The sequence below is a fragment of the Globicephala melas genome, chromosome 10 (assembly GCF_963455315.2).
Source record: "Globicephala melas chromosome 10, mGloMel1.2, whole genome shotgun sequence".
Taxonomy (NCBI): domain Eukaryota; kingdom Metazoa; phylum Chordata; class Mammalia; order Artiodactyla; family Delphinidae; genus Globicephala; species Globicephala melas.
Window position 1 is genome coordinate 37335860 of NC_083323.1, and position 13355 is coordinate 37349214.

At 36.6% G+C, this 13355-nt stretch overlaps 1 protein-coding gene across 8 annotated transcripts in view; it reads right to left on the reverse strand.

The window, feature by feature from the left end:
* Nucleotides 1-13355, reverse strand: part of ACSS3 (acyl-CoA synthetase short chain family member 3) — a 150981-nt gene that overhangs the window by 13372 nt on the left and 124254 nt on the right. For 3 of the 8 annotated variants that reach the window (XM_060306822.1, XM_060306826.2, XM_060306823.1), the window contains 4 exons: nucleotides 11317-11398; nucleotides 9039-9161; nucleotides 7479-7516; nucleotides 6124-6190 (listed from right to left, as the gene is read on the reverse strand). In XM_060306822.1, coding sequence (XP_060162805.1) covers nucleotides 6124-6190; nucleotides 7479-7516; nucleotides 9039-9161; nucleotides 11317-11398 — 310 coding nt within the window. Of the gene's footprint in view, nucleotides 1-6123; nucleotides 6191-7478; nucleotides 7517-9038; nucleotides 10678-11316; nucleotides 11399-13355 lie in introns of those variants that run through there. The other 5 variants (XM_060306825.1, XM_030866194.2, XM_030866195.2 and 2 more) reach the window with 4 other exon arrangements.

Below are 13355 nucleotides of genomic sequence, written 5' to 3' on the forward strand. Positions count from 1 at the left end.
TTGTCAGAGCTTTGTTTGGGCAGTTAGTCTTGACGGTCACCAGCCCGTGGAAGAGAATAACTTCTCTATAGCAGGTAGGACACAGACTTGGTAGGTTCAATCCTTTAAATCCTATTTAGTATTCCCTTAATGAATAGAGAAAAATACTTTTACCTGGCTTACCAGAGTTTTAATGGGCAAAAGCCCATTTATTAAAGTGTTCACTGGTGCTTCTATACCTGAGTTTTTGAAGTTTTACAGTTTAAATCACTGTAAAAAAAAAAAAAATCATACATCTAGATATTTTGCACCTAACCAGTATGACTATAATTTTAACTAAATTGAACAACAAAACTTCTAGTCTGCCATGATTTCACCTTGCTATTTTAACTTCCATCCTTGGTCTCAGTGTTTTTAGAAGTGGATGGGAAAACGCTGACTGGTTTTCTATAAGGGCAGAGAGAGTATTTTAAAATCAGAAGTAAGATATAACACAATTCCTTATAATATCAAAGTTTCCCATTTTTTGCCAACTGAAGATATGATTCTTAAAAATCTGTGAGAAACATGTCATTCTCCAGAATTCCGTGCCATCTGTAAATGAAGTTCATTATAGTGGATAAAACATTATATTATTCTATCAGTGTTAAAAAGATGCCATAAAGGAAGAGAGCCAGCTTTCTGTGTTGGCTCCACAAACAGTATTTGCATGCCAAATAATGATTTCAACAACCGAATTGTGAAAAGGGAAAGCATCAAAATATATCTTGGCAACATATTGGGACAGAAGCCCACCAAATGTCCTATGGGGGGGCGGAAATCAAAAGCCACTCATATATTCCCTCCATATAAAATTCATGAAGTATCTGTGGTTAACTGGCATTCAAGTACCAAAAAAAGTGACACAACTTAAAAGGTAATTGTTTCACCCAAAGTGAGCATATAAATGTTATGGTAACAGGCCTGGCAAGTAACTGTCATTCTTGGTTTCTGCAGTACTGCCATTTTTGTGTAAATTTTATTTGATTTAAATGGTTTTCTGGTTTTAGTGGGCTAAATTATACAGGTTTCTTAATTATGTTTTAAGTATTTTAATTTTAGAAAAAATTAGTTTAAATCAAGCACCCTCGTACAATACACTCTGCAGAGGGAGATTGTCTTTGCTATGGGAAGAGGAGGAATATTGTTTTACCTCCTCTGACAATGGAGTCACCTAGGAAACTGCCAGATTCCACATCTTCATCAATATTCATATCAGTGCCCAGGAAAATATTCAGCAATTTTACAACTATTTACATCCAGTAGTCATTTAATGTTGGGTAGAAATGAAATTGCACGGCATCTTTGTTGAATATGCACTTTATGGAAATATATTCAATCTTGAAGAAATTATTCCTAAAATAGTGAACAAAATAGCTAGCTTGAAAAACAAACAGTGATGCTTTGGTCAGAATAACCTTCGAAAGGGAAAACTGTATGCGAACACTGCCCTAGGCTTTAAATGTAGTATTTTAACACCAGGTTTCCAAGTTTCCAAGGATACTCGTAGGATTATTTAACAAACTAAATCTTAAGCTACAAGTGAAAGAATGAAATCAGGGAGCCCAATTTGTTCCCTGGAGATGTCTCTGCATGAAAAGATCTGCCCACAACAGTGAAAGAGAACTAAGCAGAAGGACCACATTGACTCCTAGTAACTTGAGCTCGCATGACCTGAACTAGCAGATTTAGGACAAATTTTTCTTAAGAATACCTTGAACTTCCACCTAAGTGTCCCAATTGTCCAGCTAGATGGTAGGCTTTCAAAGATTAATCAGCTGTTCAAATAGATTTGGTTATTACTTGATATTTATAGAAGGCCCTCACATGCATTGGGATATGCAAGGATAATGTCCTCTTAAATTTCTAAAAGCCATTGTAGGACTCTATTTTCTTATGTCGAGAACAGAAAAGAACATCGCGTTTCCTGAAATGTTTGTGATGTAGTCATTTTAGTAGAATTTCTGTTTGATTTAGTCTTATGTAAGGTGATAAATTTGTCAAATGTTACTTTGGGAAACTGAAAAAGCTCAGATATTTTCACTGTATATAAACAGACATTCAGTCTATTTTTATTTTCTATAAATAGTATTCCCAATGGATTTAAGACCCTCAAGTCCTATTTCAAAAAATCAAAGTGGAATCCAGCATTCATTATTAAGACTCCCAGAAAAGCATTTAAATATAAAATAAGGTTTGGGCACTTTAGTAAAAGCTGTCATTAATATGAACATTTCATGTACATATTATCAATTTGTTAAACAACTTTACTAAGGAGCTGTGAAAAAGCCGGTAAAAATGTTGGTTTTCAACCCTCTAATAGATTCTAACATGGAGAAGACAACCCAGAATTGAGATATGAATGTCCTTATTAGACATAAAAATACAATAAAGAGCTAATCATTTAATTCATATAAAGGGAGACATTCACGTCAAGAAGGCTTAAGGCTGAGAGGTGTCCTGTTACATGCTATGAGCACTCTAAGACCCAGGGACAAAATTCCTGTTAGATGTCATGGATTCTGTTTTAACTGCCTATCTTCTGCCTGCCTCGCTCTGCTGTTACATATAGTGAGAAGCATGTCAGTAGAAACATTAAAGCACAATATACATTTGAATAGGTTGGCACTCTTCATTCTAAAAATAAAAGAGAGCACTAAGAATTTTGACTGATAATAAGAGCTATGCATATGTAATCTCTGTATTTTGATTAGCTGAGTCTGCCAGAAATGGACGTAATCTCCTATAAGCAAGAAATTAAAAGTTCCTGAAGCCAGAACCATCTTTTGTCAACACACCAAAATACATGAAGCATAAATTTCAATTTCAGGTTATCACAAAATTCACAGTCAGTTAAAAACAATATTATAACAGCAGATAAAAGTCACATGTTCCAAATATTTTATAAAATTATTTCCTTTTACTCAAATAATATCACATTGACTGTCACTAAGAAAGAAAAGCCTACATGACAAGAAGTGTTAAGTGTTAATTTTGGGCTGAAGTTAAGTACAACCTTTTGAGAAAGTGACCATTTTTTTAATTAGAGAAAGGGGAACTATGATTCTGCATACTCTCATCCTACTGCATTATCAGTCATACTGCTTTAAGCATTTTCTTTAATTTAAACTGCAGTTTGCCCCATTCCATTCGAAAACTATTCTGGGTTTGGTTCTGGAAAAGATGGAGTAAATACATTCCATCGTATCACTTCCACTAATTGTGATGGAATACTCTGGGCTAAAATTCATACCAGAAGGGCTTCCCTGGTGGTGCAGTAGTTGAGAGTCTGCCTGCCGATGCAGGGGACATGGATTCGTGCCCCGGTCCGGGAAGATCCCACGTGCCATGGAGCGGCTGGGCCCGTGAGCCATGGCCGCTGAGCCTGCGCGTCCGGAGCCTGTGCTCCGCAACGGGAGAGGCCACAACAGTGAGAGGCCCACGTACCGCAAAAAAAAAAAAAAAAAAAATTCATACCAGAAGACTCTATCAGAACTTGAGAGACAACCTGATGGTGAGTCCCTTGTTTTTTGCTTGTTTAGAAGTTTTTGGTTTTCATTGTTGTTATGGTTTGTTGGTTTGATGATTTTGCCTCCTATATATTCTGGCCTGGGTTCTATATCAGTCAAAAATGTGGAACTGTCAATAAGTACAGACAGAAAAAGCCCTAAGAAATGCCTGCTGTGTCCACCTAGAGGTCCAGGAAAAGGAGCAGAGGAGCTGGGAAACAGAATCATTTTGATTTTATTGTCCCTACTCCAGATGGACACCAATGAAGAAGCAGTGTCTCTCTTCCTTCCTACAGAGCTGTAACCACCTTGTTGACTCTTCACACCTTTCACCAGGTGAATGCAGCCAAAAAGCTGTGTCCTCTCCCTTCTCCACTATCACTGCGCAGCAGATCCTGGGGATGGAGCACTGGGGACTCCCCCATCTTACACCAAGAGAGCCAGGAAAGATTCAGTACCACTTGTCCTCCCCACCAGCAGCCATCCAGTTCCTGAGAGTTGATCCCTGTTGACTAGCTCTGCCCTATACCAGGCAAGTGCTAACAAAGAGACAGAGTCCCTTCCTCTCCCCAGGGACGCTATGTAGGTAGACCTTGCAGGACTGAACCCCAGCAGGAGTACGGGGAGGCTGAAGCCCTGACTTCATACCGAGAAGAGCAGTAAGGGGGAGCCCTGGGAATCAAAAAGTGAAGAGTAGCTCGTGGAGAGAAAGGAGCTAGAAAAAGGGATATTTTAAATCTGAGTATGATGTCCTGAGCCTACTGTAAAGTTGTATATGCATGAATCCAACCAGAATCAGCATAGCACAGATTTTGAGCACTTAACTTGAGTTTCAGATTGGCCTCTGGGAGAGAGACACAGTGAGATGTACTAGAATAGCACTGTAAAGGCTTTGAAAACAAAATTGACATTGGAACCACAATCCACAGAAAGTGGGTAAGGACGTGTGGTATGATCTTAAATGGCTTGACCATCTGCTAAAATAAACAATCACAACAACAAAAATCCAGACGATTTTCAAAGGATCCAAAATCTCGTAAAGTAATAGTCAAAATATAAAATGCAAAATTACTGGACATGAAAAGAATTAGGAAAACCTAAACACTCCTTTAAAAAAGATAATCAACAAATGCCAAACCCCAATCCAAATATTAAAAATATCAGATAAAGATTTTAATGTAGCTATTTTATCTGTAGGGGAATAAAACTTTTCCAGATTTCCTCATTGGCCCTATAAAAAACCCTAGCCTCCTGAGGCTCTTCAAATACCTTGAGAATTTGATCTATAGCTGTTTGTTTAGTCAATTGCTCTGATATGAAAGGATAATAAAATTTTCTAATTTCCCTGCTGGGCAAAATGCTTACATCCTAGACTAGATCCCTAGGTTAAACTCATAAGGTGCTGGGGAGACTGGCCCACTCACTATCTTCCTTGGTATTTACATGTCAAAAAGATGAAGGCTTAGAAGTTGGAAACATTTCTAGGTTGTAAAAGTTGAGACACACAGGGCTATCTGCCTCCTGAAGAGATGTTATGTACATATCAAAGAACTGGAGTTTGGATTCAGGCTATTATGTGTCCAAGGAGACCTCTTTAGGAGGGGGAAAGATAGCTGCCTCCTTCCTCTTTATAAGCAGAGAAAAATAATTTTCCTTATCTCATCTATGGTGTGGCTGGCTACTTATGTAGGGAAATTTCCCATCGGCTCTTGTTGGGTCCCCTAGGGATAAGACCGGGAGTAAGAAAGCAATGACACACTTATTATTAAGAAATCTGTCTTTGACAAAGAATGCCTCATTTGCACATTTAGGATAAAATTAACAAAGATAAATATTAACAACTCCACAGTAACTGTGGCCCAGAAAGTATGGGCAAGCACCCTTGGAATGAATGGAGAAGTTCTCAGCAAAGAAATAGAAGCTACAAAAAAAGAACCAAATGACTTAAAAGAAGGGAGAAAATGTAACATGAGGGAAATAAAAAAGAGAAAAGGCAAGAAGGAAACCAATAATAAACTTGGAGACATAAATATATCAATACTTAAGTTAAATGTTAATGGTCTTAAAAACACCAGTTAAAAGATAGAAATTGTAAAACTGGATTAAAATAAGAACAAGACCCAACTATGTTATCTACAAAAAGGCCACAGGAAACATAATGATCTAGATATATTAAAAAGGAAAGGATGAAAAAAGATAAATGATACAAACACTATTAAAAACATGATTACCACACAAAGCCAACTTCCGATCAGCAAAAATTACTATAAATTAAAAAAAAAATCAATATATTAAACAATAATACATTGCAACTAAGTGAGGTATATCCCAAGCAATGCAAAGCTGGTTCAACAGTTGAAAATTAATTAATGTGATTCACCATATTAACAGGCTTAAAAAGAAAACCCACACAATCATATCAATAGAAGCAGAAAAAGCATTTGATAAAATTTAACATTCTTTCAAGATAAAAAAAAAAAAGAAAAAACCCCAGCAAATTAGTAATAGAAGGAAACTTCCTCATCTGATAAAGGCCATCTACAGAAACATCTACAGGTAACGTCATTCTTAATGGTAAGATACTGAATGCTTTTACCCTAAGATCAGGAACAAGACGAGGGTAACTGCTCTCATCACTCTTACTCAGTATCATAGTGGAGGTTCTGACCAGTTCAAAAAGGCAAGAGAAAGAAATAAAAAATATTCAGATTGGAAAGCAAGCAATAAAACTACCTCTATTCACAGACAGCACGATTGTCCACATACGAAATCCCAAGAAATACAAACACACACATACACACACATATACACACAACTCTTAGAACTAATAAATGAATTTAACAAGATCATAAGATACATATCAGTTCATAAAAGTCAATAGCAGTTCTATATCCACTAGCAATGAAAATTTGGAAACCAAAACTAAAAAAAATTCTACTTACAATAGCTCAGAAAACTAAATACTTAGGTATAAATTAAGAAAATATGTTCAGAAATTGGATCATTTGTAGAGACGTGGATGAATCTAGAGACTGTCATACAGAGTGAAGTAAGTCAGAAACAGAAAAACAAATATCGTATATTGACTCATATATGTGGAACCTAGAAAAATGGTACAGATGAACCGGTTTGCAGAGCAGAAATAGAGACACAGATGTAGAGAACAAACGTATGGACACCAAGGGGGGAAAGTGGCGGCGGGGGTGGGGTGGGGTGGTGGTGGTGAGATGAATTGGGAGATGGGGATTGACATGTATATACTAATATGTATAAAATGGATAACTAATAAGAACCTGCTGTATAAAAAAATAAATTTAAAAAAAAAGAAAATATGTTCAGAATCTGCATACTAAAAAGTATAAAATGTCAGTGAAACATATCAAAAAAGACCTAAATAAATGGAAAGACATACAAAGTTCATGAATTGGACAATTCAGTAGAGTCCAGATATCAATTTTTCTCAAATCCATCTATAGATTTAACACAATCCCAGTCAGAATCCATGCAGGATTTATTTTAACTACAGAAAAGCTCATTCTAAAATATACATGGAAAAGTAAAGGAACAGAATATCCACACGATTTTTGAAAAGTGGAGCGATTTCGAAAATAGTGGACACTATTCAACTCTAAGACATTCTATAAAGTATCAAGACAGAATAGTATTGGTGAAAAGGTAAACACACAGATCAATAAAACAAGAGATACTCTAGAAATAGACCCACTCAAATACTGTCAGCTAATTTTTTACAAAGGTGCAAAGGCAATTAAATGGAGAAAGTCCAGTCTTTGCAACATATAACACATGGAAGAATTGGCATACACATTAAAAAAAAAATCCTCAACCTATATCTTGCACTATATACAAAAAAACCCCTCAAAATGTAAATGTAAATTGATATAAAATGTAAAACTATAAAATTTTAGGTGAAAACAAAGAAGAAAGTATGACCTTGGGTTAGGAAAGAGTTCTTCGATAAACATCATCATCTATAAAAGAAAAAAATGCTGAATTAGACTTCATCAATATGAAACACACTTTTGCTCTATTAAGAGCACTTTTAAGAGGATAGAAAGACCAGTCACAGACAGGAAAAAAATACATATCTTCAAACTGCATATCAAACAAAGGATTTGTGTCCAGAATACCTTAAAAACTCTCAAAACTGAACAATAAGAAAAACAACCCAATTTTTAAAAAGATGGGCAGAAGATTTTAATGACAGAGAAGAACATTGATGGCAAATAAACACAAGAAAAGGTTTCCAACATTTTAGTCATTACAGACAATCAAATTCAAAGCACAATGAGATACCTTTACACATCTATTAGAATGATTTAAATAAAGAACAATGGCAATTCTGAGTACTAATGAAGATGGGAAGAAACAGACCCCCTCACACACTATGGGTGGGAATATAAAATAGCACAGCCGCTCTAGAGAACAGTTTGATAGTTTCTTATAAGCCTAAACATACACTTAACATGTAACCCAGCAGACTCACTACAGGCATTTATCCTAGAGAAATGAAAACTAACATTTGCACAAAAACCTGAACTTGAATGTATATGGCAGCATTATTTATAACTGCCTCAAACTAGAAGCACTTAAAATATCCTCTAATGGGTAAAGGAAACATAAATGGGTTAGTACATCCACACAGTGGAATGCCGCACAGCAACATAAAAGGACAAATAATCGACATACACACAACTTGAATGGATCTCAAACGCACTTTCCTAAATGAAATAGCCCAGTCTCCAAAGGTTACATACTGTATTACTCCATTTATATGAGATTCTAGAACATAGGAACAAAAAAACATAGGAACAAAAAAAAAATTAGTGGTTCCCAGGGGTTAGGAGTGGGGAAAGTCAGAATAAAAAGGTGACATTATGGGGAAATTCTTGGGCAGTGTTGAAATTTTTCTGTATCCTGGTTGTTGGTGATGGCTACAAGAATCTATACTATAAGTAAAAAACTCATAGTATTATACAATAAAAAGGAGGATTTTATTCTATTTTAAGGTAAAAAAAATTGAAAACATTTTAAAATACTCTTCTGGGGACTTTGTGTAATTTACATTGGAAGAAAATTCTCAGGATTTAAGAGTATGATAAAATGTTTAAATCACACACCCAGTAAAGACTATATGTAAACCTGGTTATCAACAGGCGCAAATCAAGAAGCTAGAAGCAATCAGGTAGCAAGGATCAAGAACCAAATGTATATAGACTCTCCCATAAATTACAAATATATGTAAGTGCTTAAAATTCCTCTCTACCACTCAGGCAGGAATCAGGGGAATTTGGAGAACAGGAAAATCCACAGGAGAGAAAGTGAGGTGAGAGAAATACCAGAGTGACCAACCGAGCCTATGCTTCAAAGGAAGGGTCTGGAAATTTTCCAAGTGGAATGACTTAACCTCAATATGGACAACCTCAGTGTTGACTTCAGCTCAGTTCTGTCCCTAAACACCACCTGGAATAAAAGACCAATAGTCATCAATACCTCTTCAATGGCACCTGCAGAAATCCTGTGACCGGCAACATTTATCACGTCATCAACTCGAGACATAACATATATATAACCTTCTTCATCCATGTAACCAGCATCCATGGTGTCATAGTATCCCTGAAAATAAGAATAAATAATGTCTGATTAGCATATAGTATTAGGTAATGTAATCATTTTTAAGCTTGGTAAAATATAAAATGTGATAGAAATAGGTTTACTGTAATCATTTGAATTATTTTCATAACTAGCCTATGGAATTAAATTATTTTTGATTTTGAAAGCCTACTAGAATCTCTCTGCTCCCCTAACAGCCAGGAATAAAAGTGTTCTTATATATGTTCACGTTAAGTGTTTGAACTGAGAGTTGTAGAGCTTATGAACCCAATTTCTTCCTTTTAATGGAGAAATAATAACTCAATATTTCCAGTATACTTTGGTATTGCAAAGTAGTTCTTTGATAGATTTCTTCTTGAATTGTGTTAATTTTTAAAAGCATTAAAGCTCTCTATGAATAATTACAAAATAGACCACTAGTTTGTTAACATAGATTTGGATTGCACTGAAGCTCCAGTGAAATATAGTTAAATAGTAAGTATAAAATTTATTTATTTTTTTATCGACTCAAGAGTAGCAGTACATCTTCACTGGTCCAGATATCACAGTAGAATGAAAAATCAAGAAGAATAAGAAGTAGAAAGAAATAAATATTATTTTCCCTAATGCTTCTGAGTTACATTAATACCTGTATTACAAGCATGGGCTTCAGGACAAATCCAGGTGAGTCACTATTTGTGTTTCTAAATCTTCCTAAGACTCAGTATGCTCATCTATTAAACAGGGTAATGGACCATACCTTATAAGGCTGTGAGAAGCATACATGAGATGGGGCATCTAAGGAGGGCAGACCCTGGCACATCATGAGCCCTGAATAACTGGCAGCTCTTACTGCAATTACTATCAGAGAGTAAAGTAAAGACATGGGCTCTGGAGCCAGAATATATGGGTCCAATGTCAGCTCTGTTACTTCTAAACTGGGAGCAAGTTATAGAACCCTTCTGTGCTGTTATTAAGTCCTTAGATGAAAGGGTTGAGGTCAGGGTAACAAGACAGAGTATAGATTCACTACATATAGTTTAACCATAAACTATGGTTTATGGGGCTTTGAAGGAGCTTTCAGTGTTAAAGGTGGTCATGCTGAAAACCACATGCACATATTATGAACCACTGTCAGGTTGTAATTAATCACATCAGTACTCTGGTGATTTGACTGCGGCCCATCAGGCAGATAGATTGGGCTGATTGGAGTCAACTCTACTGACAAATCTTCTCTGCCACAGTCCCTTGGGGCATGTTTAATCTTGGCTACTGAGGTCATTTAACCCTGAGATGTCTTTCTAAAGGAAGTTTTTTAATTCTTGTCATTTGTCTAGTTGATTAGGTTAGCTGTCCTTCACAAATAATAAAGATAGAATGCTAAATAGACTCACCTTTTTTAAAAATGAAATTCTAATCATTCATTCTTTTTTACCCAGTGTAAAATGAGGACCAGGTATCTCTCTCAGGGAAAGAAATAGAAGCGAAGAAACAGCAGAAAGATGATAGTGGGACCCTTTCGCGTATTATCAATTATGTGCTGTTATAAACACAAACCACAGAGTAATAGGTAAATGATAAAACAGAACACAGAAAGATACTGTTTGTTATCCAGAGCACTGGCGGTTAGGCGTTGAGAACACTGTCTCTATCCTGTATCTGTATTATAAAATAAAGAACTCAGAGGACACTCAGGAAAGAATGTCAGTAATAGCTAAAGGGATTTAAAAAAATACAACTTCTGGCAAACAGAACAAATTTTGCTCACATAACCGGGGGAGAGGAGGTAAAGAGGTTCTAACGACAGTGTCCAGTTCTGATCAGATGTTCTCAGTCTGTGCAGAGGAATCCAATGTGAGAAATCATACAGAAAGTCCCCAGAAGTTTTAATTTAACAAAACCTTTCTTGATATGAAAGGCTGTTACGTTTCAGAAAAAGCTGCTAAGAGAAACAGAGAAATTTCTACGTCCAGAGATTGATAAAAAATATTAAAATGACTTATTTAGACATTTGAGGTTTGGGCATTCTTATCCCTGAGATCTGGAAACTGGTCCAAATAACCTTTAAAAGTTGCTTTGTGATCCATGATTCTAAAAGCCAGCCACTCAATTTAATAGGCAAGAACTATAGAGAAGTGTGTAAGATGATTTTTTAAAAAAAGTACAATAAAGTTCTTACAGGAAATTTTTCAAAGTATAAATGCTTGAATGCCTCCTGATTCTTCCAGAGTCCTGAAAAAGCTCCAGGTGGTAATGGCAACCTTATATAAAAACAGAGCAGTGAGAATTATGATGAAAATGGTAATAAAGACAGATTGATTAGAACTAACAGTTTTTCACTGTGATGGACAATTACAATTCAAATCCCACATTGAATTGTAACCCCTAAATCCACTGGACAGATCATGTCTAACTGAGGCTGAAGTGGTTGACCATGACATAGCAAAGTCACGAAGGGATGACTGTGGTTCCTGGGAAGGGCACAAAAGGCACACACATCTGGCATTCAAATAGTTATTAGCATCAATCATTGTTTCAGTAAGAAGCATAACATCTGCAAAAAGGAACCAAAAATGCATCACTGAATGCATTACTTTTTGAGAGAAATATCCTTCCACCATAGGCAAATAAATCTATTTTTTTGAAGTATCAAGGTGCTAACTGCCACCTTTGCCAGTCTCTTTGTGATAAGATATTCCAATTAAACATCCCACAAACAGTCTTTATCTTCACAATCAATGTGCCTCCCCACTCTGAGAATTCCCTCTCACTCTTCTCTCTTCTGTTCTTTCTTTTCATGAGCATCCAGACCTATGAGATTTCTCACACCTATGAACACATGAAGATAGGTGAGCATATAAAGTAGAAGGTAGCGTATATCTGTTCTTTTCAATCAATTTCCTCTTATATTTCTTTCATTCCTCCATAGTATGAAACAGGTGTTATACACACAATAAGGGCTTAATCTTTATCTATCACCCATCTGTCTGTCTATCTTTTTTTTTTTTTTTGCGGTATGCGGGCCTCTCACCGCTGTGGCCTCTCCCGTCGCGGAGCACAGGCTCCGGACGCGCAGGCTCAGCGGCCATGGCTCACAGGCGCAGCCGCTCCGCGGCATGTGGGATCTTCCCGGACCGGGGCATGAACCCGCGTCCCGTGCATTGGCAGGCGGACTGTCAACCACTGCGCCACCAGGGAAGCCCTGTCTGTCTATCTTTATGTAAACAAATGAATTCTCATATCGGTTCCCTGTAGGAAGTATTACCTAACGAAAATAACCGCTCAGTGTATTTTCAGGAAACTTTTTAGATGCTTTATAGTTTGGAAATTTAGATACTGTAAAACTTAAAGATTTTCAAAACCCTACCCTCCTGTACTCACAAAAAACACCAAGTGAAGTGGTGACTTCACAGTGCAGATGTGAGAAAATGGAAAATGAAGTAGACATGGTTACTGCCAACATGAGGCAACATCACACGCCTTCTACCCCAATATTAGACTTCTGAGACACTGAACTGTATTCTCACATTCTGTCAGGCAGAAAATGCTGTTACCAGTGGGATCAGCTGCCCAGCTGGGATTGCCCATTGCCTCTATGTCTGGCCTACCCATAGGTCCTCCCTTGCTAGGTCTTCTTTTTGTAATATTTTAAGATGGAGGAAAAAAGGCTACATCAGCATTTCTGGACCTCCCGTAATTTCATAAAATGCATGCGAAAGCATTTTGTAACCTGAAAAAAAAACCCAAAACTACAGAGATGCTGCTATATTGTTGCTGTTGCTGTTGTTACTGTTACTGTTCATCACTAAACCTGCAGGAAGGCAGCAAGCTGAAGCAGATGATCCCTTCAGGTCCTTCTACCTGATTTTTCTATGTTAACCTTTCGAATGAACCTTGTATATAATTTCACTTTACCTGTTTAATTGTTAGTATTTTTATAACAAGTGTAAAAATCATCATTACACATTGAAATACAATGTGAATATGGCAACCACTAAAAATCATTTATTTAGCAGCATTTACAGGATGCTGAGGGTAAACAAATGAAGAGGACGTTAAGAAGAAATGACAACTCAAAAGCCAACATGGGCCACAAGAGGAAACATTAATGAGTGAAGCCTACTATACTCAAAATATACAACTAGAACAATAAACCTGACAGAGATGCATTCCGCTTGCATATTAAGTAAGAAATAATTTTCAGTTGTTCCCCAAAAA